This window comes from Rhinopithecus bieti, unplaced genomic scaffold, assembly GCF_001698545.2.
Source record: "Rhinopithecus bieti isolate Rb0 unplaced genomic scaffold, ASM169854v2 scaffold_17829, whole genome shotgun sequence".
NCBI classification, from domain to species: Eukaryota; Metazoa; Chordata; class Mammalia; order Primates; family Cercopithecidae; genus Rhinopithecus; species Rhinopithecus bieti.
This window is the reverse complement of record NW_016809238.1, coordinates 1,127,465-1,153,391: the sequence shown is the minus strand read 5'-3', so window position 1 is coordinate 1,153,391 and position 25,927 is coordinate 1,127,465. Positions and strand designations below refer to the sequence as shown.

The 25,927-nt window shown below is 34.7% G+C and overlaps 1 protein-coding gene across 1 annotated transcript in view; it reads right to left on the bottom strand.

Moving 5' to 3' along the window:
• The window catches only part of ADAMTS20 (ADAM metallopeptidase with thrombospondin type 1 motif 20), a 205,856-nt gene that overhangs the window by 145,151 nt on the left and 34,778 nt on the right, over positions 1-25,927 (bottom strand). The window contains exons 4-7 of the mRNA XM_017888956.1: positions 12,186-12,445; positions 2,841-2,924; positions 2,184-2,308; positions 432-472 (exon numbers count right to left, since the gene is read on the bottom strand). Coding sequence (XP_017744445.1) covers positions 432-472; positions 2,184-2,308; positions 2,841-2,924; positions 12,186-12,445 — 510 coding nt within the window. The remainder of the gene's footprint in view (positions 1-431; positions 473-2,183; positions 2,309-2,840; positions 2,925-12,185; positions 12,446-25,927) is intronic.

The following is a 25,927-nucleotide window of genomic DNA, read 5'->3' as shown; positions in this document are numbered from 1 at the left end:
CTATTTTCAAGAGACAGAAGGAATTGGTAAATACAAAATTCGTGCTATTGCCTACCTCACGGGGAAAAGCAGAGAGATGGAAAATGACTGAGCATAGACCACGCAATACTAGTGGCAAAGTTCTAACTTAAATCTAATGGTGAATTCATGGCTATTCATTTTATTATTTCCCTTTAAACTGGCATATAGGTGATTATGTATTATTTCTCATGCACAGCATTTGATATTTAGTAATTTGCAAATAAATGTTAGTTCTTATTATTTTGTAAAATTTACAGCAGCAGAAATGAAATAAGTGACAAGTGTAATAATTTATCAAGATAATTTTAATCAAAATCACTAAAATGGAAAATGGAAAAAAGCCTAAACATTATTTTAAATAATTCAATAAACAATTACATAAGCTAAACTTAATTGACAAAATAACTTACCTAATATGTTACATTTCTCTTTAGATGAACAAATGTCTTCCCTTAAAATAAAAGATTTATTTTGAAGCATTTTGGAAAATATTTTACAACAAGCCAAAATAAAACAAAGAAGCTTTAACTATGATATGACTACTATCGCAAGCTAACTTCTAAAATCTAGTTCATATTAACCTCTCAAAAAGTCTAAACCTAGAGTAATACACCATTTGTCCACATCAATAAGCAATACGTACTATATAATGAGTGTTGTAAATAGTCGAATCATTAACCAAGATCAGTGAAAAACTTTCTATTTTTAAAGTCTCTGCTTTTAACTTACACAGTATATGTAATATAATTTACCCTCATGATGATTCAATGTCATCATGAGCTTCAGTTATCATTCTCAAATAATGGTGTTCTCAGATGTTATAAAGTTGCTTAGTTTTTTTTGCTTCTGCGTTACTTAGTCCATGGCCATTCAATTTGACGGTCCTTGTGTCTCCTTTCTAATCACCTCTTTCTCATAGCCCTTTCCTCTTCCCATAGTTAATCTGCTATCTCCAATCTCTCCTGCTTGGCTTCTAACTACAATCCAAGGAAGAACGATGGACTATATATAATATAATACTATGTATAAAATTAAATCAATTCTGCTTTGGTTTTGAAAAGAGATTAAAGTACAGTCATGCACTGCATAACATGTTTCAGTCAACAATAGACTGCATATATGACATCGGTCCTATAAGATCATAATACCATATTTACACTGTACCTTTTCTATGTTTAGATAGGTTTAGATACACAAATGCTTACCATTGTGTTACAAATTCCTGTAGTATTCAGTACAGTAACATGCTGTACAGGTTTGTAGCCTAGGACCACTAGGCTATACCATATTGCCTAGGTGTCTAATAGGCTAAACCATCCAGGTTTGCATAAGTACACTCTATTATGCTTGCATAAAGACTAAATCACCTAATGATGCATTTCTTGGAATGTGCCCCATCATTAAGCAACACATAACTGTACATGAACTACATGTTAGCTATTTTACATAGGCTAAAGCTTTTCGTTTTAGAATTCCAGAAAGCTGAGATTTATTTGAGTTTGATGCCTAAATAAAGGATTTCTTTGGTTAGTCAAACAAATATCAAACCTAGGATTTATATATTCTGGTAGTATCACTGTTGCTGAAACAAACGTGTGAATTAACAATGTATAGTATTCCTTGTAAAATGAATAATAGTTTTATAATAGCAGAAGCTGTTTTTCATATAAATAGGTAGGTTTGAGAATAACCCTAGCAAAGGTAGCCTGGCAATTAAGGCAGGCATTAAGCATCAAAACAAGGAACAGATAAATAGATTTTTAAAAGCAAAGGGAGTCCAAAAAGTGGACAAACGAAAGAAGAAAGTTGTTCTTCTTTCCAAGCAACTGAAATACCAAGAAGGGAATGAACAAAACCTGCTCTCAGTTCCATAACTATGTTAATTTCTTAATTCTCTCATTCTGTCACTACTATCGTTAGGAAATTGTTTTGTTTAGATCAGACCATTACTCAGCAACCTGACATTGCTAATTTCCTAGAGAACTAACTAGTATTCTGGTTTGAAAGAACAAAAGAATGTTTTTATTTGATAGTTTCTTTTGTAGTACAAATTCTCATAGAACACTTCTGTGTATTATTAACAAAGAATTATGAAGAAGTATCAGTCATGCAGGAGGGAAGAATAAAGGATTGTATGGGAAAGATTATTTCTATAATCATACCTAGTGATAAGAATAGCAGCGTCATGGTGGGAAGGGTGAACATCATCAACGTCATTCTGAGTTTGTTGCCATGAACAAAAGTTATTTAATGTGGCAGCACCATCAAAATTAATGACTGGCCCTTCCTATGCAAAATAAGCAAAGCAATACTGTATCAAAATATTAATGTCCTCTTTTCCTTCCAAGTTTATCAGCATCTGCACAATTTATCAAATAGCATTCTCACAGGCAAATGAAGGAGTGACAGCATCTCTTCTTCATATATTAACTACAACATATTTTAGCAATATCTAAAACGTGATCAAAACTGAATCTAATTAGATCTTCTTAATATAACCATCCAATATTTGGGAAAACTTTTAAAACTACTATATTTTAAATCCTCTGACATTAGGACTATAAAATGAATACTAAGGTTTTAATCTTTTATTTTGACTTGTTTATTCATTTTGTTACTTCCTTTGCTCAGTTAAACACTGCTGTCATTCTACTTTATTTCCATCACAACACAAAAGGGTAATCTCATTCGTTTTCAAATCAAGTCTTTAAAGCAAACTTTAAAAATATCTCATTTCTAATAAGAATTCCATAATCTCTATGTATTGTCACTAAAAACTTACTACAACTAAGGTTACTAATTTCAGACCTGTTTCTTACCTCCTCGTGGTGAATCATAACTAATTTTACCACTACTATGTGTATAAAACTTCCAATACTAGGATCTTTGTAGATTGTTGCAACCTGCATGTAAAAAAATGTAGGATTAGTTGTTTAAAATGAATATTTTTTCTCAAAAGTAAGTTGAAATCAGTCACAGAGTATCAGTTCTCCAATTGCACTGCACATAGGAATCTTGGAATCTCTTAGAGTGCTTTAACAAATCCTCATGTTCAGACCACGTCCCTTACCAAATAAATCAGAATCTGCAGGATTGAGACCCAGGCATCTTAAAGATTCTCAAAATTTGAGTATCTTACTTGCTACTGAGACTGATCCATGGATCAGCAGCATCCACATAACCTAGAGCTGATATGAAACAGAATCTCAGGCCCTACCCTGGATTAATGATTCACAGTCTGCACTTTAACAAGATCTCAAGTGTTCTGAACACGTTAGCCTTTGGAACTGCTGTTATGGATGATTCAGCAAGAAATTCACTTCATTCTGTGTCATAATCCACAATTGACATGACTACAATACTCCATAAAAATATGTAAGTTTTACCTATTCTTTTCTGATAGTTCACCCAATCTTTCAGCCACAGTTGTATATTTCCAACTCCAAATATGATTATTATTTTTAAAGTTTAGCATTACCAGAATCCATAGAGACAGATCCATCTAGAATCATATAAACAGCCCTAGAAGAGGTCATGAGTCACAACCTGGTCCTCAGTTTTCCAGGATTGGAGAATGTTAGGCACTCTGGATGGGCTCTGCATGGCCTCACTGATGATTCATGATCAAGGTTCCATCCCATTCGCTAATTCATATCCTCTCCTTGTAGCCATTATAGAGGTTGCCACTGCAGTAGGAGCATCTTTCATGGCCAATGCCACTGCCTGGTACTTAATTAGAGACATACCCCACTCTGGATCTGGGCTACCTGTGCAATGAAAACTGCTTCTAAACCCTAGATCACCACCTTCTTGTTGGCCACTGCCTAAGTCAAAGCAGCAATTGCTCCAGGGTGTGCTACTTCCCTCATTTGTTTAATAAATAAATGTTCAGTATCTACTCCTTGCTTTGTTGGCTACAGAAGCAGATATAGGGAAGAGAACAAAGGCCCTGACCTTGTGGAGCTTACAGTTTGTTAGAAGTATCACTACCGGAGCCCTCACTCTGTCAGTCAAAGCTGCTTCACCACAACATATAACATGACTGCTGTCAATGCCTCTTGTACCAAATGGACTACTACCAGAACTAGAGCCAAAAGCATCTTTAGAGCTGCTGACACTGTAGGGTCAGCATGAGCATAAATACATAGTCCAGCATCTGTACTACTGTTATGGCTGTGCAGTCTCTATTATTTACAGGTTTGTCATCTGAACCTATAGTGATGACTTTGGCTCTGGTAGTAGCATGTTTTGGCAAGAGTGGAGGTAGCCCCAGCGAGGTTGACAGTAAGTTAAGACAGGGATGGTCAGCTGATTGGCAAATTCAAGCAGGTCTGTTAGCAATGCAGTATTTCTCACTTTAAAATAGGAGCTGTGAATTTACGGTTGAATTTATAAATATTCATTTTACATGCAATGTTTTAAAATACATCTACCATGGGGGGGAAAAAAGCACACCTGTAATTATGATTTTGGAGTTACGCTTGATCCTGTGAGTTTAAAAATGGATGCTTTTCTAAGCCAAACTACAAGGTAAAAGATACACCTCAAAGGTATTTATAAAAGCTCTTTTTCCCCTATAAATGAGAAACAGCTATGAAGACTTCTGTGTCTCAGAATAACATGCATATCCAGTAGTCCAAGAAAAAAGAGAATATGCACTATGAGGTGTCTACATGGCTAACTACTATATCCATTGTCCCGAGTATTTTGACTATGAATGAAAATCTGGATGTTATAGTATCAGCTATAAAATACATAACCACAAAAATATTTCCAGTTTTGGAAGGAAACAGATGCTGCACATTTATTTAAAAGTGATAAATCTGCAAGCTAGAATTTGGAAAAAATGTCCCAATATTCTGACTGTATAATTTAAAATATATTACTACAGCAAAATATCCTTAAATGTAACACTAGGGAAAAGATAATGCAAACTATTGCTATGCAAGGTGGATAGTGGCTATAAAATATAGTTATTTAAGGCAAACAGACACAGGTTCCAATTCTAACAGCCATTTGATAAAACCTACTTCTAGGCTACTATAAGGATTAAATGAGATGGTATGCAAATAGTATTTAGATTAGGGCCAGGATCATAGGGACCAATCACAGTGGCTATTACTCTTATTGCTACTTATAAAGCTTTTTCGGAAGAAAAGGCATAATACAGCTATAGATATAGATATTCATAATATTAGTTCTAGTACATGCATTTCAAGTTAATTATCACAGTATGTCTAAATTGGAAGCAAAGTATCCAAAAGCATGATTGTTTTATTATCTCTTTTAGTGCTTACTGAATATCTACTGCCCATCAAACCCTGTGTTGCTTACTAAATATACAGAGCTAAACAAGGCATAATCTCTGCCCTTAATTCACAGTCCTCTGGGAGTAAAAGATACGAAAACAGACAGTTTGATTTACATAATTTTTACTTCCCCCAAAGAAAGTCCTGGAGATGGTATTTTGCTTTTACACTAAAATAGTATATTTCATTAAATAATTAAGAATGTCATCATGCTCATTTTTTCTAATTGTATCTCTTATTATTTTACTGACCTTTATAATTTAAGTGCTCATGTAGAATATATGTATACCTTTGAGTATATTTAGATGCTTGAAGGTACTGTTTTCAATAAAGCTAAATTGTGATTCAAGCAACGAGTAGCCACAAGGCCCATTTGGTACTCAGAGAATTTTTGAAGCGGTATGTACAATGCACTTCCCTCATTCCTAAAACCACCACCCCAAATTAGACTGCCTTGATGATAGGATCCTATGTTTGCTATAAATAATAAATGAGTAAATATTAAATGATACATAAAATATTTATTCAATGTTTATTGTGTGCCAGATGTGTTCAAGTTTAAATGTATTAATTCATTTAATTATCACAACAAATCTTATGAGATAGGAGCTACTATAGTGTCCATTTTACAGATAAGAACAGTAAGATACAGAGAAATTAAGTAAGACACTGAAGATCCGGCAGCTGGTAGCAAAGAGAATCCAATTTTCATTCTGTACTGTACAGTCTGGCTTTAGAGCACTGACTACTTTATCTGATCTTTATTCAGCATTCTGAACCAATTAGCTCTTGGTAAAAACATTTCAAGACATTTCAAAACCCTGCTGCAACACATCCCCTGGCCACTGGTATTGTCCTGTTATGGTCACTTGCCCATGGCCTCAGAGAAGCCCTAGCCAGTCAGCAGACCTGGGCTTTAGTTCCAGCTCTATTAGTAGCTACAAGCTAGTTGTTCAACCCTGGAAAATGGGTTTATCCTTTTTTTTTTTTTTTGTCTTAATGTCCATAATATCCATGTGGAGGCACTGGGTACCCTTGGGTCACAATGCCCTTGCATATTGGATTAATATTAACCAGGTGCTGCTGGGGAAGAGTTGTGAAAGACATTTGTTTTAAAGAACTTAAAATCATTCCACAGTTTGAAAAATGAGCTAAAATAATTAGATATCTTCATGGAATCTTGAATAGGCTAACACACACACACACACAGATATATATTAAATCTGTGACACAGAGATATTATATACAGCATTTCATGCAACTATATGACCACAGTCCTTAGCTCCCCACTGCCCCCCATGGAGCATATCACAGAACTAATATTCCATTCCATAGACTACAGTTTAGGAAACACCAGACCAGATTTCTAATGTATCATCCTATTCTAAAAGCCATTTAATATTTTTAATATATTACCTTAATCACTACATTTTAGAGTGCCATGTATTAGAATTTTTATTGATCTACTTAAAATGTATTTAATCTTTTATTATTTAAATGTTAGTTTTCTTCACATAAGTAGTTCTTACTTCTTTATAGGTTTCATAAAATAGTAAATATTATTATTTCATGGATATTTAATGAAAGGTGAAGAAGAAATGGTATGAATTGTATTGTTGAAATCTTTAAGAAAATTCTAGGCAAAATATAGTTCATACAAAGCGTGAAACAAATTGCTATCACCATTAACTTACCAACCATTTTGAAAATAATTTCTAGATAGAGCTTTAGCAAACATTCATAAATGGTATGTTCATAGGCCACCTTCATTAAGAAGTGCAAAGTCATCTATAAAAAACTGATTTTGACAAACAAATGTTTACAAAGATCATTACTCTTAACTTCATCAGAAAGATCTTTTCATTTTTAAATTGAAAATGATGAAATTCTATATACATACAGAGCAAATATGTGCAAATAATTAAGAATATGCAGAGCAATAAATTGAAGGGAAAATAATATAAATGGTTATACCTCAAGTATGAAAGCATATCATTAGTTTTATTGTAATGTAGTTAAAATCTTCCCCATCCTAATAACATCAGTAAAAACAACCAACAAAATTGAAAGTAAGGGTATAAAGTCAATGTAATGCAAATGAGGGTTTTTAGTTGATACATGCCTCTAATACTAGTAACCATATTTTAATGAAAGGGTTAATTCTTGAGGATTATGTGATGCTCCTTAAATTTACATTATTAAATCTGCAAGAGGGTGAATATTATAGAGTCAAACCTTTAAAAACACAATGAAGTGTGGAAGTCTTTTACTACTTAGTAAATATTTAAGGTCTATTAAATAATAAATTGAGTATCAAAATAAATATACTGAAGAAAAGTTGCTCTAGTTTACATACATTTTAGTAGCTTGATAATGCATATATAAATGCCATTTTAACCTGGTGTTGTCACCCAAATTCCCTAAGGATAAAGGTTTTAGAATGGCAGCTGAGTATCTCTGCTCATTTAACACAAACACTATTTCACTAGATATATTATACATCACAAGTGTGTTCTTCCCCACTAATTTTTTGTTTGTTTGTTTTTTGAGACAGAGTCTCCCTCTGTCGCCCAGGCTGGAGTGCAGTGGCGCAATCTCAGCTCACTGCAAGCTCCGCCTCCCGGGTTCACGCCATTCTCCTGCCTCAGCCTCCCGAGTACCTGGGACTACAGGCGCCCGCCATCACGCCCAGCTAATTTTTTTGCATTTTTTAGTAGAGACGGGGTTTCACCGTGTTAGTCAGGATGATCTCGATCTCCTGACCTTGTGATCTGCCCACCTCGGCCTCCCAAAGTGCTGGGATTACAGGCTGGGATTACAGGCGTGAGCCACCGCGCCCGGCCTTCCCCACTAATTTTAATGTTAATTCCCGAAACCCTTTGAGTAAGAAGGGTCTCTAGTCTGACAACGTTAAGTGCAACTAAAAAGTGAATTAAGTCACATTCTTTATTTCAATATCACTGCACTCAGGTATTTTGTTAAATTGTTGAAAGCAAAGACAAAGTTTAAGAAGACAGCACAGTTGTTTGCTTTGTGCAGGATGAGTAAGGATAGATAATGTAAGTTGTGTATATAACCCATTTGCTTAATCCTGAAAGCATTCCCTTATTTCCCCCATTATATCTGGAGCTCCACGGACAAAAATTCTTTCTCATCACTTTGAACTTGTCTTTATTGTATATCAAGCCTATGTCACATTGTCTTGACCTTTTCCTAAATTACCGTGATCAGAATATCACCAATAATCCACATGTGTGTTTGAATAAATGCAGTTAGTGCCTTCTAAAAACTGGAAAAAATAGGCAAAACCTGAACAGCTCCTTCCTAAACTGGAAATATCTGTGGACACTTATGTGCAAATAGCATTTCTCTTACCTCTTTAAAGCGGTTTTTGAAATGGACTTAACAAGTAGCAATAAAACAAGTTGGACTAGATTTGATCTCTACATAATGTGATCAACAGTCCCAGTTTGCTCAGGACTAAAGGGTTTCCAAGGACATGAGACTCAATACCAAAACTGAGCTAGTTCCAGGTAAAACAGGGAGAGTTTGTCACTCTTTCTCTTAAGTTCCCTTTCACCTTTAATATTTTTGCAACCATAAATATAGTCGTGATCACTGTTTTTTAGCCAATAAAAAAGCAACAATTTATGTATAGAACCATAGGCTCTACTAATTTTCACGTGTCCTCATTTGAACAGTCTTTCAGTGAGAGAGAAGAAAAGCACTAAACCCAGGTAGCTTAGAAGTCATCTAAAATTTGGCTACTTAGGAAGAAAGAAAGCATATACAAAAACTCAAAGTATCTCAAAAGGGAGACTTACCCTCCTTAATTTTTCCTCCTACCCCACTTTATTTGGAATGCACACCTCTTCCTCAATTTTGCTGCCTCTATCTCCCTGAGAATAAAAGCTTAACACAAACCAGATGACTGTGTCTATAAAAATTCTGTCTTCAACAGAAAGCTGCTCTCCTTCTAGTAGGCCTAAAAATCCAGAAAATGAGAAGTACATGCATTGATCTGTTGTTTCAAGCATTGTTTCAATGAAGATTTGCTTTCCATGAAGTCAAAAGGTCTGTCTGCATTCCCTTCAATTAACTCCGGCTTTAAACTTTCCATGGACAACTTTAGTTTTCTCAAAGTATGTCACAATATCTTCTAACAGTGATGATACTGATTTTTGTTTGTTTGTTTTTGAGATGGAGTCTTGCTGTGTCGCCAGGCTAGAGTGCAGTGGCACAATCTCAGCTCATTGCAACCTCCGCCTCCCAGGTTCAAGCGATTCTCCTGCCTCAGCCTCCCAAGTAGCTGGAATTATAGGCACACCCCACCACATCCAGCTAATTTTTGTGTGTTTAGTAGAGATGGGGTTCACCATGTTGACCAGGATGGTCTTGATCTCTTGACCTCGTGATCCACTCGCCTTGGCTTCCCAAAGTGCTGGGATAACAGGCGTGAGCCATGGTGACTGGCCAATACTGATTTTTATGTAAAATGTAGATAACAGAACCTTTCTAAGGGTGGTGATGTCACCAAAAATGCATGAAACTATTCCAAAATTAGTCCTGTGTTTATTCCTTTATTCCTTCTAGTCAGTATGCCCAAAGCACTGACAATAGTTATCTGTCATTTACCATGTTTTAAAAATCTATCAGATCTAACATTTACCTTCAGTATCTCTCCCACTCAACTTTCTTTCCTTATTTATTTATTTATTTATTTATTGATTGATTGATTGATTTTGAGACAGAGTCTCACTCTGTCAGCCAGACTGGAGTAGAGTGGCACGATCTCGGCTCACTGCAACCTCCGTCTCCTGGGCTCAAGTGATTCTCTGGCCTCAGCCTCCTGAGTAGCTGGGCTTACAGGCACGTGCCACCACGCCTGGCTAATTTTTGTATTTTTAGTAGAGACATGGTTTCACCATGTTGGCCAGGCTGGTCTTGAACTCCTAACTTCAGGTAATCTGCCTGCCTCGGCCCCTCAAAGTGGTGGGATTACAGGCGTGAGCCACCAAGCCCAGCCCCAACTTTCTTAATGAATGCCATCTCCTTTAACCGTTTTCTATTGCAAAGTATATCCCAGTGTTCCATATTATTGATACAATCTTGTACATAACACTTGACATCCTCCACATCATAGTTTTCATTAGAACCCCTTCATAATTTAGAGTTTGCCATACTAACATTTAGATAATTATACATCTAGGTAATACATATAGGTAATTTTACTTCAAATTCAGAAGTAAAAAAAAAGTAATTAGGATAAATTTCTATCTATACTTCTGTTATCATTTACAAAAATTCAATTGAAGTAAACAAAATAAGGGTCAACTTTACACAATTTCAAAAAATTATTTTATATATCTCTGTTTTTATTTATCACAATGTACTGAATTCTGAAAAACAATATTACTTTTAGTAATACTTTAACCATGTTTCCATTCATACTTTCAGTAACTATTTATTGAGTACCCACAGTATCAGATACTGTGTTTAGGCAACATAGACTATGGTATAACAATAAGAATTTAAGGTAAAATGTCATATTTTAGAAAAATTATTGTATCTTATGATCTTCATGTCACAATAAACTGGGAATATCTAGCTAACAGCAATTTACAATGTCCTATAGATATGCACTGGCTAAGTCTTTTCAACTAAGTGAGCCTGAATTCCCTATATGTGAAGAGAAGTACTTCCAGTCATGAGACATGTTCTAAATACCCTGAATCTATAAATAGGTGGCTATGTAATTCTTTTTTTTTTTTTTTTTAATTGTAGTTTCACTCTTGTTGCCCAGGCTGGAGTGCAATGGCATGATCTCAGCTCACTGCAACCTCTGCCTCCCAGGTTCAAGCAATTCTCCTGCCACAGCCTCCCGAGTAGCTGGAATTATAAGCACCCACCACCACACCTGGCTAATTTTTTGTATTTTTAATAGAGATGAGGTTTCACTATGTTGGCTAGGCTGGCCTCGAACTTCTGACCTCAGGTGATGCTCCCGCCTCAACCTCCCAAAGTGCTGGGATTACGAGCGTGAGCCACCATGCCTGGCCAATAATTCATCAACTAAACTAGCATGAAAATGGCTACCCTTAGTGATTACTCTAAAATGACAGGTCTAATTCAGGAATGTCCCAGGGTGGTGGAGGGAGATACACACACACACACACACACTCACACACACACTGTCTCACACACACACATGTAAGGATGAAGGGTGATTCCACTCACACAGAATCGGCACCCTTCACCAGCTCTAGAATACAGTTCTGTGGATACTAAAACTACCACTGCTTGACAAAGGTATTAACATCAGACCAAGGACCCTGAGAGTTATTGTGATCTTATATTCCAAATTTGTTAGGACAGTTCTATAAGTAACAGCCTATCCCTTTATCACCATAAATACATGTATAACTTAAGATGTTAGGTGTCCAAATTTCTGATTTGGAGAATATAGTCATAATAAAAAAAGTATCTTCTCCCCTCTGTGCAGAAATAGGGTGAGGTTTTAAAATTCAGATTTAAAGAGCAAAAGATCAATGCAACTAGGACAGTTCCTGTCACTAGAGGGCAGAAGCCATTCATGTGATGAAGTAAAGAATAATTCAAGCATTTCTATAAGTGGTTTTGTGGATTTTTAAATGTTTTAGAAAGGTGTCCAAGTAACAGAATAGGATACTTGCTATACTTCTATCTAAACTAAACTTCAATGAAATCTTATTTTTGGCTTAAACTTAGATACAAAATTACATCTAAAAGTTTGGAAAAAATTTTTTAATTAGACATTTAAAATTTCATTAAGCTAAACATTTTAGGAAATATAAAAGTCATATTAAGTTTACTTACAATTGACATTAGAGTCAGTATATAGTTTTGCAAATTCGATCCATGAGCAGAAACCACTTTAGCATCAGCTGTAACCATAATTTCAACGTATCTTGGATATGATATAAGACGTTTTTTCCTGGAATGTAATTGACTTCTTTCATCTTTCAATGGTACATTTTTTGATGGGTGTCCTAAAACTCTTTCTTTCATTACATTAAGATCTTCATTCATGTTTCTGTAGTAATGAAAGGGTAAACTGGTTTCCTTTATTTGACTTTCTAGGGAGAAAAAAAGAATATAATGTAGAACCATTAAATTGCATGTGACCAAAAATATCGCAAAAAATAGAATAGCCAAAATTATTTAATACTTACATAGCTGTTCCCAACATGAAAATAAAAGGACAAAGAGAAATTATTATTTAAAATAGTATTGTACAGCATTATCATGAAGATTGCTTTCTATAGTAATAAAAAGTTTGCAAAAGTTCACATTTTCTTAGATTTTACCAACAAGAAATTGGATCTAAGTCATATTTGAAAAGGTAAAATTGTATCTAAGTCATATTTGAAAAGGTATGACTATTCAAAAGTATTTATTAACTACCAAGTAGAAAATAAAATATCCAGGACTTCTTATGTTTTCTCAGTATGTAAATTAGGTTTTCAAGTCAACAATGACATTTAATCTCCTTACAGAGTAGTAACATTTTGTAGGGTGAAACTTTATAAAATATAGAACAAAAAAAACTTTCTTTACATGTGAAAAGCACCAAGAACAACAGAAAATTAAGCAAAATAACAATATATGGGTGAATCTATTGAATCCAGAAAGGCAAATGTTGCTATAATATTTTAAATATTTGATTACATAAAATACCTGATTTATTATGTTTGCTTATATATAAATACTGCATGAAAAATAATTGATCATTAAAGATTATTACAGTGCAGTACTATTCATTAGAGTCCTATGCACTTATGAAACTTACACATTTATGCCTATGCATTTAAATATTAATTAATTGTCCTAATGGAAAAAATTCATAGGCTGCACAGGTGCTTGTCCTATTTCTCTCCCCTTCATTTTGTTCCTCTCCTTTCCTCTTTACTTCTTCCTCTTTTCTTGGCTTATTTTCTGCCAATTGTTTAGTGGTGGTATTTTCAATAGAAAAGTGGACCAAAGGAGTCAAGTGAGAAGAAATCAAGGTCCTGGATAGTTTATAAACCAAATAATCAACACCAAAGTAATCAATAACCAAGACATGGCTGTATTATAAGAATTAGGTATAAATATAAAAACATATTTCATTATTATTAAAATAATTCATTTTAAGTACTAACGTTATCTTATGGCTATAAGAAAGAAATGGAACACTGTAGACATTAAGTTTCCACAGATGAATTTTTTTTTTAATTAATATAAAAAATTTTATTTGTCTTATTCTTTTTTTTTCTATTTAACTTTTATTTTAGGTTCAGGGGTACATGTGCAGGTTTGTTCTGCACATAAACTCATGTCATGGAAGTTTGGTGCATAGATTACTTAGTTACCCAGGTACTAAGCATGTTATCCAATATTTGTTTTTTCTGATCCTCTCCCTCCTCCCACCCTTCATCCTCAAGTAGGCCCAGGTGTCTTTTACTTGTTGTGTCTATGTACTCTTGTTATTTAGCTCCCACATACAAGTGCGAACATGCAGTATTTGGTTTTCCGTTCCTGCATTAGTTTGCTAAGGATAATGGTCTCTAGCTCCATCCATGTTGTTGAAAAGAACATGATCTTATTCTTTTTATGACTACATAATATTCCATGGTATATATGTACCACCATTTTCTTTAGTCTACCATGAATGGGCATTTAGGTTGGTTCCATGTCTTTGTTACTTTAAATAGTGCTGCAGTGAACATACACATGCATGTGTGTTTATAGAATAATTTATATTCCTTTGGGTATATGCCCTATAATGGGACTGCTGGGATGAATGGTAATTCTGTTTTTAGTTCTTTGAGGAATTGCCACACTGCTTTCCACAATGGCTGAGCTAATTTACACTCCCATCAGCAGTGTGTAAGCATTCCTCTTTCTCCACAACCTCATTAGCATCTATTATTTGTTTATTTTTTGGTAATAGCCATTCTGACTGGTGTGAGATGGTATCTCATCATGGTTCTGATGTGCATTTCTCTGATGATTAGTGATGTTGGGCATTTCTTCATATGTTTGTTGGCTACATGTATGTGTCCTTTTGAAAAGTGTCTATGAACTTCTTTTCTAATTCCTAAAACATCTAGCTTTTAATATTGCTATGTTCCTAGGTTTTAACATTTATCCTAGTGGGAAATTCTGGAAATTTGACAAATTGTGCAGTCCTAAAACTTTTTCCTGCCATTTTCTCCTGAAGTGACTTGCCCAAGAAAATATCCTTGATCAATTACTGGACCCTAGAGGAGATCCCAGATATACCTGATATATAGAAATCTCAATCAAGGAAAAGATAAATATTTATGCTTTGATTTATTCGTTAATTTAAAGGAAACATTTATTGCTTGCCTAATGCCTATCAGGAAACATTTAGATACTGAGGAGCAAATAGCACCTCATAAAGCTTACACTCTAATTGAAAGAGGCAAAAAATAAATTAACAACATAGTAAAGATAAAATTTCAGGTATCTTGAGGTGCTTCAATACCAATTCAACCAAGAGACAAAAAAAATATGATTCTACCTACCAGAATGACTAAAATTACAAAGAGCTTTAATACCTAGTGGTACAATCACTTGAAAAACCTATCTGGCAAATTTTAAATTAGACATGCATTTACCCTATGACCCTGCAGTTCCACTCCTAGGTATTTATCTAAGAGAAGGAAAACATATGTTCACAAGAAAACTGGTATAAGTTCACAGCAAAACAAATATATAGACTGATGAACTACAATAAAGACCCCAGATATAAACCCTTGTGTATATGATCAAATTATTTTTGACAAAAGTGCCAAGACCACTCAATATACAAAGACTAACTCAAAATGAGTTACAAATCTAAACGACCCAAAATATTAAAACTCCTAGAAGAAACCATATAAAGAAAGTGTTTCATAACATTGGATTTGGCAGTGATTTATTGGATATGACATCAAAAGCACAGGCAACAAAAGCAAAAATAGACAAATGGGACTACATCTAACTTAAAAAATATTATTCAAAGGACACAATCAATAAAGCAAAAAAGCAGCTTATGGATTAGGAGAAAATATTTACAAACTATGTATCTGATAAGGAATTAATATCTAGAATATTAAAAAATTCCTACAACTCAACAACAGGAAAACAAATAATCTGATTAAAAATGAATAAAGACTTGCACAGTTTCCCAAATACATTATACAAATCATCAACACATACATGAAATGATGTTCAGCACAATTAATCATTAAATAAATGCAAATCAAAACCACAATATCACATCACACTCATAAGAATGGCTACTATTAAACACACACACAGAAACAGAGAGAAAGAGAGAATAACAAATGTTGGCAAGTATGTGGAGAAATTGGAAACCTTATGTACTGTTGGTAGGGTTGTAAAATGGTATAATCACTATGGAAAACAATATGGACCTTCCTTAAGAAATAAAAATAGAGGCCGGGCGCGGTGGCTCAAGCCTGTAATCCCAGCACTTTGGGAGGCCGAGATGGGCAGATCACAAGGTCAGGAGATCGAGACCATCCTAGCTAACACGGTGAAACCCCGTCTCTACTAAAAAAATACAAAAAACTAGCCAGGCGAGGTGGCGGGCGCCTATAGTCCCAGCTACTCGGGAGGCTGAGGCGGGAGAATGGCGTGAACCCGAAAGGCGGAGCTTGCAGTGAGCTGAGATCTGGCCACTGCACTCCAGTTTGGGAGACAGAGTGAGACCCTGTCTCGAAAAAAAAAAAAAAAGAAAAGAAATAAAAATAGAACTACCATATGATCCGGCAATCCTACTGGGGTAAATATCCAAAAGCAATGAAAGCACGGTCTTGAAGAGCTATTTATACACCCATGTTCTCTGCATTATTATTTACAATAGCTAAGAAGCAGAAGCAACCAAATGTCCAAAGACAAAGGAATGACTAAACAAAATGTAGTAGTATACACATACAATGAAATATTATTCAGTATAAAAAAGGAAGGAAGGCATGTGTGTTGACATGCATCTGTTGTTCCAGGCACTCTGGAGGCTGAGGTGGGAGGATCACTTGAGCCTCCAAGTTTGAGGCTACAGTGAGCTATGATATACCACTGCACTCCAGCTTGGGTAAGAATGAGACCCCACCTCTAAAACAAACAAACAAAAACAACAACAACAACAAAAAGGAAGGACATGCTGTCGCATATGACAACATGAATGAACCTTGAAGTCATTATGCTAAGTGAAATAAGCCAGTTTTTTAAAAATCCTGTATGATATTACTTAAATGAGATACTTAAAATAGTAAAATTCATTGAAACAAAAAGTATACTGGTGGTTACCAGGGGATAGAGAAAAGGGAAAATGGGGAGTTGTGAATGGATATAGTCTCAGTTTGCAAGATGAAAAAGTCGTGGAGATCTGTTGCATAACAATGTGAATATACTTAACACTACTGAAGTGTACACGTACAAAGGATTAAGATGGCAAATCTCATGTTACTTTTTTTTTTTTTTTTTTTTTTTTTTTTTTTTTTGAGGGGGAGTCTCGCTCCATCACCAGGCTGGAGTGCAGTGGTGCAATCTCAGCTCACTGCAACCTCTGCTTCTCGGGTTCAAGCAATTCGCCTGCCTCAACCTCCCAAGTAGTTGGGATCACAGGTGCACGCCACCACACCCAGCTAATTTTTGTATTTTTAGAGAGACAGAGTTTCACCATGTTGGTCAGGCTGGTCTCGATATCGTGAGCTTGTGATCTGCCTGCCTCGGCCTCCCAAAGTGCTGGGATTATAGGCGTGAGCCACCATGCCCGGCCACCTTTTTTTTTTTTAACCACAATTAAAAAATGTTTCAAAGAATGTTTATAGCACTTTTATTCATAATAACCAAACCTAGAAACAACCCAAATGTCTGTCCACAGGAGAAAACTAGAAAGGACAAGAACTAAGCTTCACAAAGGGTAGAACAGTGGTTGTCAGGAGCTAGGGAGTGAAGGAAATGAGGAGATGCTGGTCAAACACACAAACTTTTAGTGATAGGATGAATAACGTCTGGGAATTGAATGTACAGCATAGTGACTATAATTAGTAATACTGTCTTATTTAATGGAAATTTGCTAAGAGAATAGCTTTTATGTGTTGTCACCACACACATCACTCTGTGAGGTGATGATGTGTTAATTAATTTAATTGTGGTAATCATTTCACATGTATACATATATCAATCATCATGATGTATACCTTGAATATATACAGTTTTTATCAATCAATTATACATCAATAAAGCTGGGGTGGGGGAAGTGATAACAAAGCTTCAGCAAGAGATGCTTTCCTTATCCATACATGGCATCCTATTCTGGGAAAGGCTGACTATGCTAGCTGATGTAGCAGCACTGCATAAGATTTGCAATGTGGGACAACAAGCAGCCCTCACCTCAGAAGAGAAAAACCATCTCCACACTCCTCAAAAGAAAGCATCCCTCTTGTCAAGTAATTTACCACTTGTCTCTAGCAGAAAAAGAAATTCTGTCTTATCTTCTACTGCCTGTTACTATCTCACTGCCTGAAGAATCTCCAAAAGTCTGTCTAGCCTGAGCGCTAAGAAATTATATATCTCACTGGCTAACAATAATAAGTAAAAAATAACACAATTCAATTAAGAAAGCACTATGGTTTGAAGAAATCAGGCTGACAGAGACTAAACTAGAACATAGATGGTTTCAGTGCAAACTAAAATAATGAAAGATTGCCACATTATTCATAATCCTAAATGCCCATCAATGACAGAACAGATAAAGAAAACATGGTATATATACACCATGGAATTCTATGCAGCCATAAAAAAGAACGAGATATCTTTTGGGGGACATGGATGAAGCTGGAGGCCATTATCCTTAACAATCTAATGCAGGAACAGAAAACCAAATACTGCATGTTCTCACTTACAAGTGGGAGCTAAATGATGAGAACTCAAGTTCACAAAGAATGGAACAACAGACACTAGGGCCTACTTGAGAGTGGAGGGTGGGAGGAGGGAGAGGAGCAGAAAAAAAATAACTATTGGGTACCGGGCTTAGTACCTGGGTGATGAAATAATCTGTTCAACGAACGCCTGTGACACAGATTTACCTATATAACAACCTGGCACATGTACCCCAAACCTAAAATAAAAGTTAAAAAATAAAATAAAACAAAATGATGAAAGAAACAGTTTCTATCTGGAATGAGAACACCGAAGGAGATGATAATTAGATCCCAGAAAAAAAGTCTGCAATAAATAGCATAAATTTTTAAAGACTATTATTATTATCATTGAAATATTGAATAACACCACATAAGATAGGTGTTATTGTTTATCTCATTTTACAGATGAGGAATCTATAACATATTGAGCTTAAGAAACTCACATACACATTTGCTAAGTAATGGAAGTAGAAATAAAAACAAATAAAAGGAACAAAACTAAACAGATCATTTATCGTGATAAAACTGAATGGGTTGAATTTGTCCATCAAGAAACAAAAACTTTATAGAACTCAGTTAATAAACAGAATCTAGCCATATGTTAACTGATCAGTAGCATGGCTGGGATTCAAATCCTGGGGACCTGGTTCAGAGTGTTTTTTTTTTTTAGTTAAAATTTTTTTTACTATTAAAAAATATTTTGTGAGTACATAGTAGGTATATACATTTATGAGGTACATGAGATATTTTGATAGAGGCATATATTACATAACAACATCAGGGTAAATGGGGTATAAATAATTTCAAGCATTTATCCTTTCCTTGTGTTGCAAAAATCCAATTATACTCTTTTAGTTATTTTGAAATGTACAATAAATTATTGCTGACTGTAGTCACCTTGTTGTACTAGACTTTATTCATTCTATCTAACTAGGTATTAAGACCAGCATGCATTAGCTAGTTTCCCTGATGTTCTCCCTCCCCCAACCCTGACATGTCCCAAAGTGTGTTGTTCCCCTCCCTGGGTCCATGTGTTATTGTTTAACTCCCACTTATAAATAGTGAAAACATAAGGTGTTTGGTTTTCTCTTCCTGAGTTAGTTTGCTGAGGATAATGGCTTCTAACTCTACCCATGTTCCTGCAAAGGACATGATCTCGTTCCTTTTTATGGCTGCATAGTAGTCCATGGTGTATATGTACCACATTTTCCCTTTCCAGTCTATCATTGATTGGCATTTGTTGATTCCATGTCTTTGCTATTGGGAATAGTGCTTCAATGAACATATGTGTACATTTATCCTTGTAATAGAATGACACAAGGACTCTGCTTGACAATGACGTTTAAAGACAAAAGGAAAGAGAATCAAAATTTAACAACAAATACAGTGTTATCAATACAGATCTCAGGGGTTTAATTTCATCAGCAATGGAATAAACCATAAAAGAATATTCTACACAACTCTTTGGCAAAGTAATTGAACAATTTAGAAGAAATTTATAATTTCTTACTTGAACACACAACAGTGTTAATAAATCTTGTCACTATAAGTAAGGAAAGTGAGAAAATTAACTCCAACATAGTTGGCCGGGCGCGGTGGCTCACGCCTGTAATCCCAGCACTTTGGGAGGCCGAGATGGGCGGATCACAAGGTCAGGAGATCGAGACCATGGTGAAACCCCGTCTCTACTAAAAATACAAAAAATTAGCCAGGCGCGGTGGCGGGCGCATGGAGGCAGAGCTAGGCAACGATCGTGCACTGCCCTCCAGCCTGGGCGACAGAGCGAGACTCCGTCTCAAAAGAAAAAAAAAAAAAAAAAAAATATTATACAATATATATATATATATAGTTAAAACTAAAATAAAATATATGCCATATACGGGTATAATAACATCACATAAGAAGAAGAAAGCAAGGAGATGACAAACATGGAATTAAGAATGCTGGTTGCTTCAGGTAAGGGGGGGCAAGTGAACAAAATGGGTGAGGGGAGTGAAATTATGTGGTTGCATTTGGGTTGTTATCCAGGTCCTATATTTTGTATTGGGTCATATATTCATCAATATGTATTATATTATTGCTAAGTTCTTAGTAAATAGTAATATAGCAAACTGACTGCTATTAAAGCAATATGCTGGCTCTCATCACTATCATATAAAATTGTTTTGGTAATACTAGCTAAAGCAATAAGAAAATAAAATGATATAAACAGTATGAATATTAAGAAGTTTATTGTTCTGATTTTATTTTGTAGATGAAAGGCTTGCATAACTGAAAAACCCAGGAGACAAAATAAGAAACCAATTAAGACAATAATCCTCAATAGAGGAATAGTTGACTAATGGAATGTTATGCAGTTGTTAAATGAATGAATTAGGTCTATAAGTTTTGATATGGAAGGATGTCCAGAATGCATTTTTAAGTAACAATGTAAATGGTGTGTGTAGTTTAATCCCAGTTTTGTAAAAACAAACTCTTTTCCAAATATGCAAGTACTCATAAAATGTATATAATGAGCCTAAAAGGTATACACCCCAAACATTTAACAATAAGTGAGACAGAAGAGGGAGACAGTAAAACTATTACATGCTTTCTTTAACATCTCAGTGCCCTTTAAATTATTACGATGAGCTTATTTTGTTATTGTAATTTTAAATTTAAATGATTATTTTTTAAAATGCATATGTTACTATTTTCTTGGCTAAATATCTAATCTCATTACTTTTTTGTATTTATACCTAAGTGGTGTTACAAATGTTGATACAATTACCTTTCCAAATACCCTACATAAATGGCCACTATTCAAAGCACATTGGCCAGTTCAATTACATCATTTCTGTGTAATGTATCCCTTTCTATTTAAGTCTCATTGAGTCAAATGTTAAAATAACGTGTTGTCTTTTATTAATAACAAGTGTATTATGACCCAAAACTAATTTAAACCAAACCAAAATACAAAATCACGCTATCATGCAACAATGATAATCTGCCCACTAGAGCATAAAACACTTGAAAATTACAATCACTGAATATCTCTTATAACAGCATGGTGTATTCTAGAATGCAAGGAGGATGTTAAAATAATAAGAATATAAACTACTAGAAAATTAGTGTTAAATAATAATATGATTAGAATCCCATAATTCTACTTGGATGTCCTACTGGCACCTCATTTAAACATACAAAACTGAATTCATCATTTTCTTCTCCCATACACAGTTTCCCTTTCTATTCATGTGAGAAATAGCCTCCCAATACATATAACTCATATTCAAAACTGAACATTACCATTGGGCTCCTCCTATCCCTCCTTCACCCTTTGTATCTAGTCACCAAGTCTGGCCATTTCTCCTTCAAAATGCTCCTTGTATTGCTTCTCCTGCAGGGTCCTTGCCTCCACATTCATTCAGGTCCTTCTCACCTCAGAACATTATTAGAATAATGAATACAAAATTAGACACAAAGTCTCCCAAACGTTTCTGCCATCTTCAATCTCTTGTCCCTTCCATTCATCCTTCATTTATGTCCAAAAGATTCATTTTAGAAACATTCCTTTTATCTCATCCTTATTTAGGAAGAGATATAATGGATCCTCATTGCCCATAAGATACAGTCTAAGCCTCTCCCTACTAGCCCACCCCTAAATATAGTCACCACCACCAAGCTATAAATTCCCTAATGGCTGAGAACACTGTTAGGCAATATGTTCTGCCTTTTATAAGTGCTCAGTAAATGTTCGTGGAAAAAAAGAAAAAGGATTAGGACGAAGAAAGGAAGGATAATGGGGGAGGGAAATAGAAGAAAGGCAGTGAGAGAGGGAAATGAAGGAAAAGAATATATTGAAGAGCAAGACAAAAGAGTTGATCAGGCCAGATCTTCAGGGTAGGAACAATAATTGTGATGCACAATAGGAACAATTAAAAGACAGATATGTGATCTTCGATTTGCCTAATATTAAGTACAACATTCATTCTGATGTCTGTACACAGGCTAGAATTGATATAATGCTCTATATTTGACCAGATGAGGAAACACATTTTACACTTCTTCACTAGCATGCAACCATCCATTTTTTAAATGAGGACATAAAATGAAATGATGCTTATTCTAGACTTAACATCTCAAACAACTTGCTGAATGTGCAACATATCAAATACCTGGGTGGTCCTTGAGATAAAGTGTGACCATATCAGGTGTATTGTAAAATCTCACATTTTCTTATCATTTAAATTGTTTTTTGGATCTATTATATGTCCTGTGTTGCCACACTATTGCGTTTTCTTATTAATACTACTATCAACAACAATAAAGATACAATACTGAGTGCTTATTACATATCAGGTACTAGTACACATCATATATGTTATCTCATTTAGCATTAACAAAAACCCTATGATGTAAGTACTATTATTATCCTCATTTTATATATGAGGATAATTTTTATATGAGGATAATAATCATAATTTTATATAGGATGATAATATTTTTATTATATATGAGGAAAGTGAGGAACAGGAAGGTTAAACTGCCTACTGTAATATAACTAATAAAATAAAATATCCTCATTTTATATATGGGGATAATAATTTTATGTGAGGATAATAATCATTATAATTTTATATATGAGGTTATTATTATTATATATGAGGAAAGTGAGGAACAGGAAGGTTAAACTGCCTATTGTAACATAACTAATAAAATATAAACCTGAAATATATTTATTTTAAAAATTAGGAGTATTTCATAACACAAAAGTGTATGAAAATCTACAGTCCTTTGTGATTTCTCAATATTATTAGAAATTTCAACCAGTACTTTAGAATTATAGCTTGTAGCTTATAAAATATTTCATAGTACTTTTTTCAAAGAGTTTCACGAGTTAATAACTGGAGCCCTAACTACTAATAATAAATTTGCAGAAGATTATGAACTTACCAGTGGCCAGCTGAAACTTGAAACAAATCATTACACCATCAGTCTTCTTCGCATCCCTGAATCACTTACTATTATGGTGCACATTTTAAAACACAGAGACATGTGACACAGATTAGGTGAAATTTCAACAGCCACCAACTGAATAAGTGGCATAACAAAGACATGAATTCAGATTTCTCAGTATCAATTATTTCAGCTGAACTCCACATCACATGACTCTTCTAAAAGTTGAATGTGGTAATATATGAAGACTGTTGAGAATGTAGTAACCAGGGTCATGTTGGTAAATGTTGATTCCTAAAAGACTAGCTACTCATATTCACAAAAATATGCATTACAGAGGTCCCTCTTGCATTGTAGAAGCACAGAGCTGAGCCAAGATTTGGATATAAAGGTTTTTGGCTCTATTTAGAATAAAAACCTGAGACAGATCTGATAATGTCCTTTCATCTAGTGGCCTTAAAGGAAAAAAGAAGGCACTAGAAACCTCCAAATTACCCCCATTAATCCTACAGATAGCAAAAAATCCTACCTCCTCCCACTATGTGTGTTAACAGGACAATGGAGCACACTGGTCAAGCGTCACAGAGTAAATATTTTTTATTCTTCCGCATTCTCAAGAAACCAACCCATGAGACTTGTTCTAAAGAAGTGTAAGACACACTTCCCTTAAAAGCTGAATCAAAGATTTCTGCATACATCAGAAACTGAAAACAGGTACACGTTAATTTCACAAACTCAAAGCCTTTAAGATTTTTTTTTAATGGAAAGGAACATGCACACCTACTGTCTCTTTCCAGCTTTTGGCATCGCAACCTCTACACTTTAAGAGCATTAAAACAAGGGGAACATTTGTACAGCCCTCTGCGTTTTTTTTTGTTTGTTTTTGTTTTTTTTACTGCATTGACCAGGCTGGTCTCGAAATCCTGGGCTCAAGAAATCTTCCCACCTCAGCCTCCCAAAGCTCTGGTATTAAAGGCATGAGCCCCCATGCCTGGCCTCACCCTTTTCATTTTAAAAAATGCTTTCCTGGCCAGGCGCGGTGGCTCACGCCTGTAATCCCAGCACTTTGGGAGGCCAAAGCAGGCAGATCAAGAGGTCAGAAGATAGAGACCATCCTTGCCAACATGGGAAACTTCATCTCTACTAAAATTACAAAAATTAGCTGGGTTGGTGGCGGGGTACATGCCTGTAATCCCAGTTACTCAGGAGGCTGAGGCAGGAGAACAGCTTGAACCAGGGAGGCAGAGGTTGCAATGAGCCAAGATCTTGCTGCTGCACTCCAGCCTGGAGACAGAATGAGACTCTATCTCAAAGAAAAAGAAAAAAAAAAAGCTTTTTCCACATCTTCAAATGCGATTTACCAGAAATTCTAAGTAAAGAAGTCGGACTAAAATAAACCAATGGATCCTAATAGCAGAATTTAGATGGATGATTATATATATAACAATGCGATATTCCAAACTCTTCCTCTATTATTTCTTGAAAAGATTTTGCTTTTGAAAATCTTTTAATCAGTGAATTAAATATATACTCTAGCATTTGAACATGTAAACGAAATGTATCATTTTGTTCTTCAAAGAAAAACCATGTGTTCAGAATTCATGCTGAATATTGATATCTACTAAGTGACTCTTGCAAATGTGTGAGGCTGCTGAAATTAGAATATGGCATAACGCTATTAAAATTGACAGTAATACATGATTCTACTACATTAATCTTATCTTCCTATTTTCAGATGAGCCTTCATGGCACTCCATTTCCAAGCCATCTCCACTGACTACGATTTAACAGCATACAACAAATAACTCCCTTTTGTTTTTCAAATTTTTATACGGCTTGTTTCTGAGCTAGATCAACCACAATCTCTAACTATCTGCTCCATGTGTGTAAAATCATTCTAGAAATAATTTGAGATAATTTTAATTACTAAGAATTCTAAAATACTTCCCAAAATACAAAGGTAATTCAAAGTAACCATTTATAATTTTTAACTTCTCTATTTACTCCATCAATTCAAGTATTGATATAATACTATTTTCAACACCATTTTCAAATAACTTGATGAAATATTAGTATGAACTTTTCCTTTTATGTTATTAACTCTGTAATTTATGATGGATATTTGTTAAAAAGTCATAATTCAGATATCCAGGATATAAGCTAAGTTTATACTTTAACTCATTCTTTATTCTAATGCTACTCTTGCAAATTTTTTTATTACGCTACATTTACTCCTCCTGGCTCTGTAATTTCTGAAAGAGCTTTTGACTGAAAACAACAGAATTATCTATATGAAATGTCCATCTAACCCTTTATATTTTCTTAAAAGATTTTGTAAAATAAGAAACATTAAAGATATTTTCCAAAGTAAATCTAATGTTGAAAAACTTAGAGATGTAATTAAAAGATGGTCACTAAATGAATACTAAATGTTAGAAACAAAAATTATATGTGATACATTCATAGTACTTAATATGTTTATTATGGAATCAATTTTATTCACATGGTTTTTATCAGCTGTTACTAACCCGTTCACTATTTTTAGATGTTGACAAAAGTAGGAAAAAATCAAACTTTAAAATTATTTATAGATTGAACACTTATTTTCAAGCAGGTATTTTATTTTACGCTACATCCCAGAATTTAATAATTCACCATTTTTCAAATGAATGTTTTGTCGAT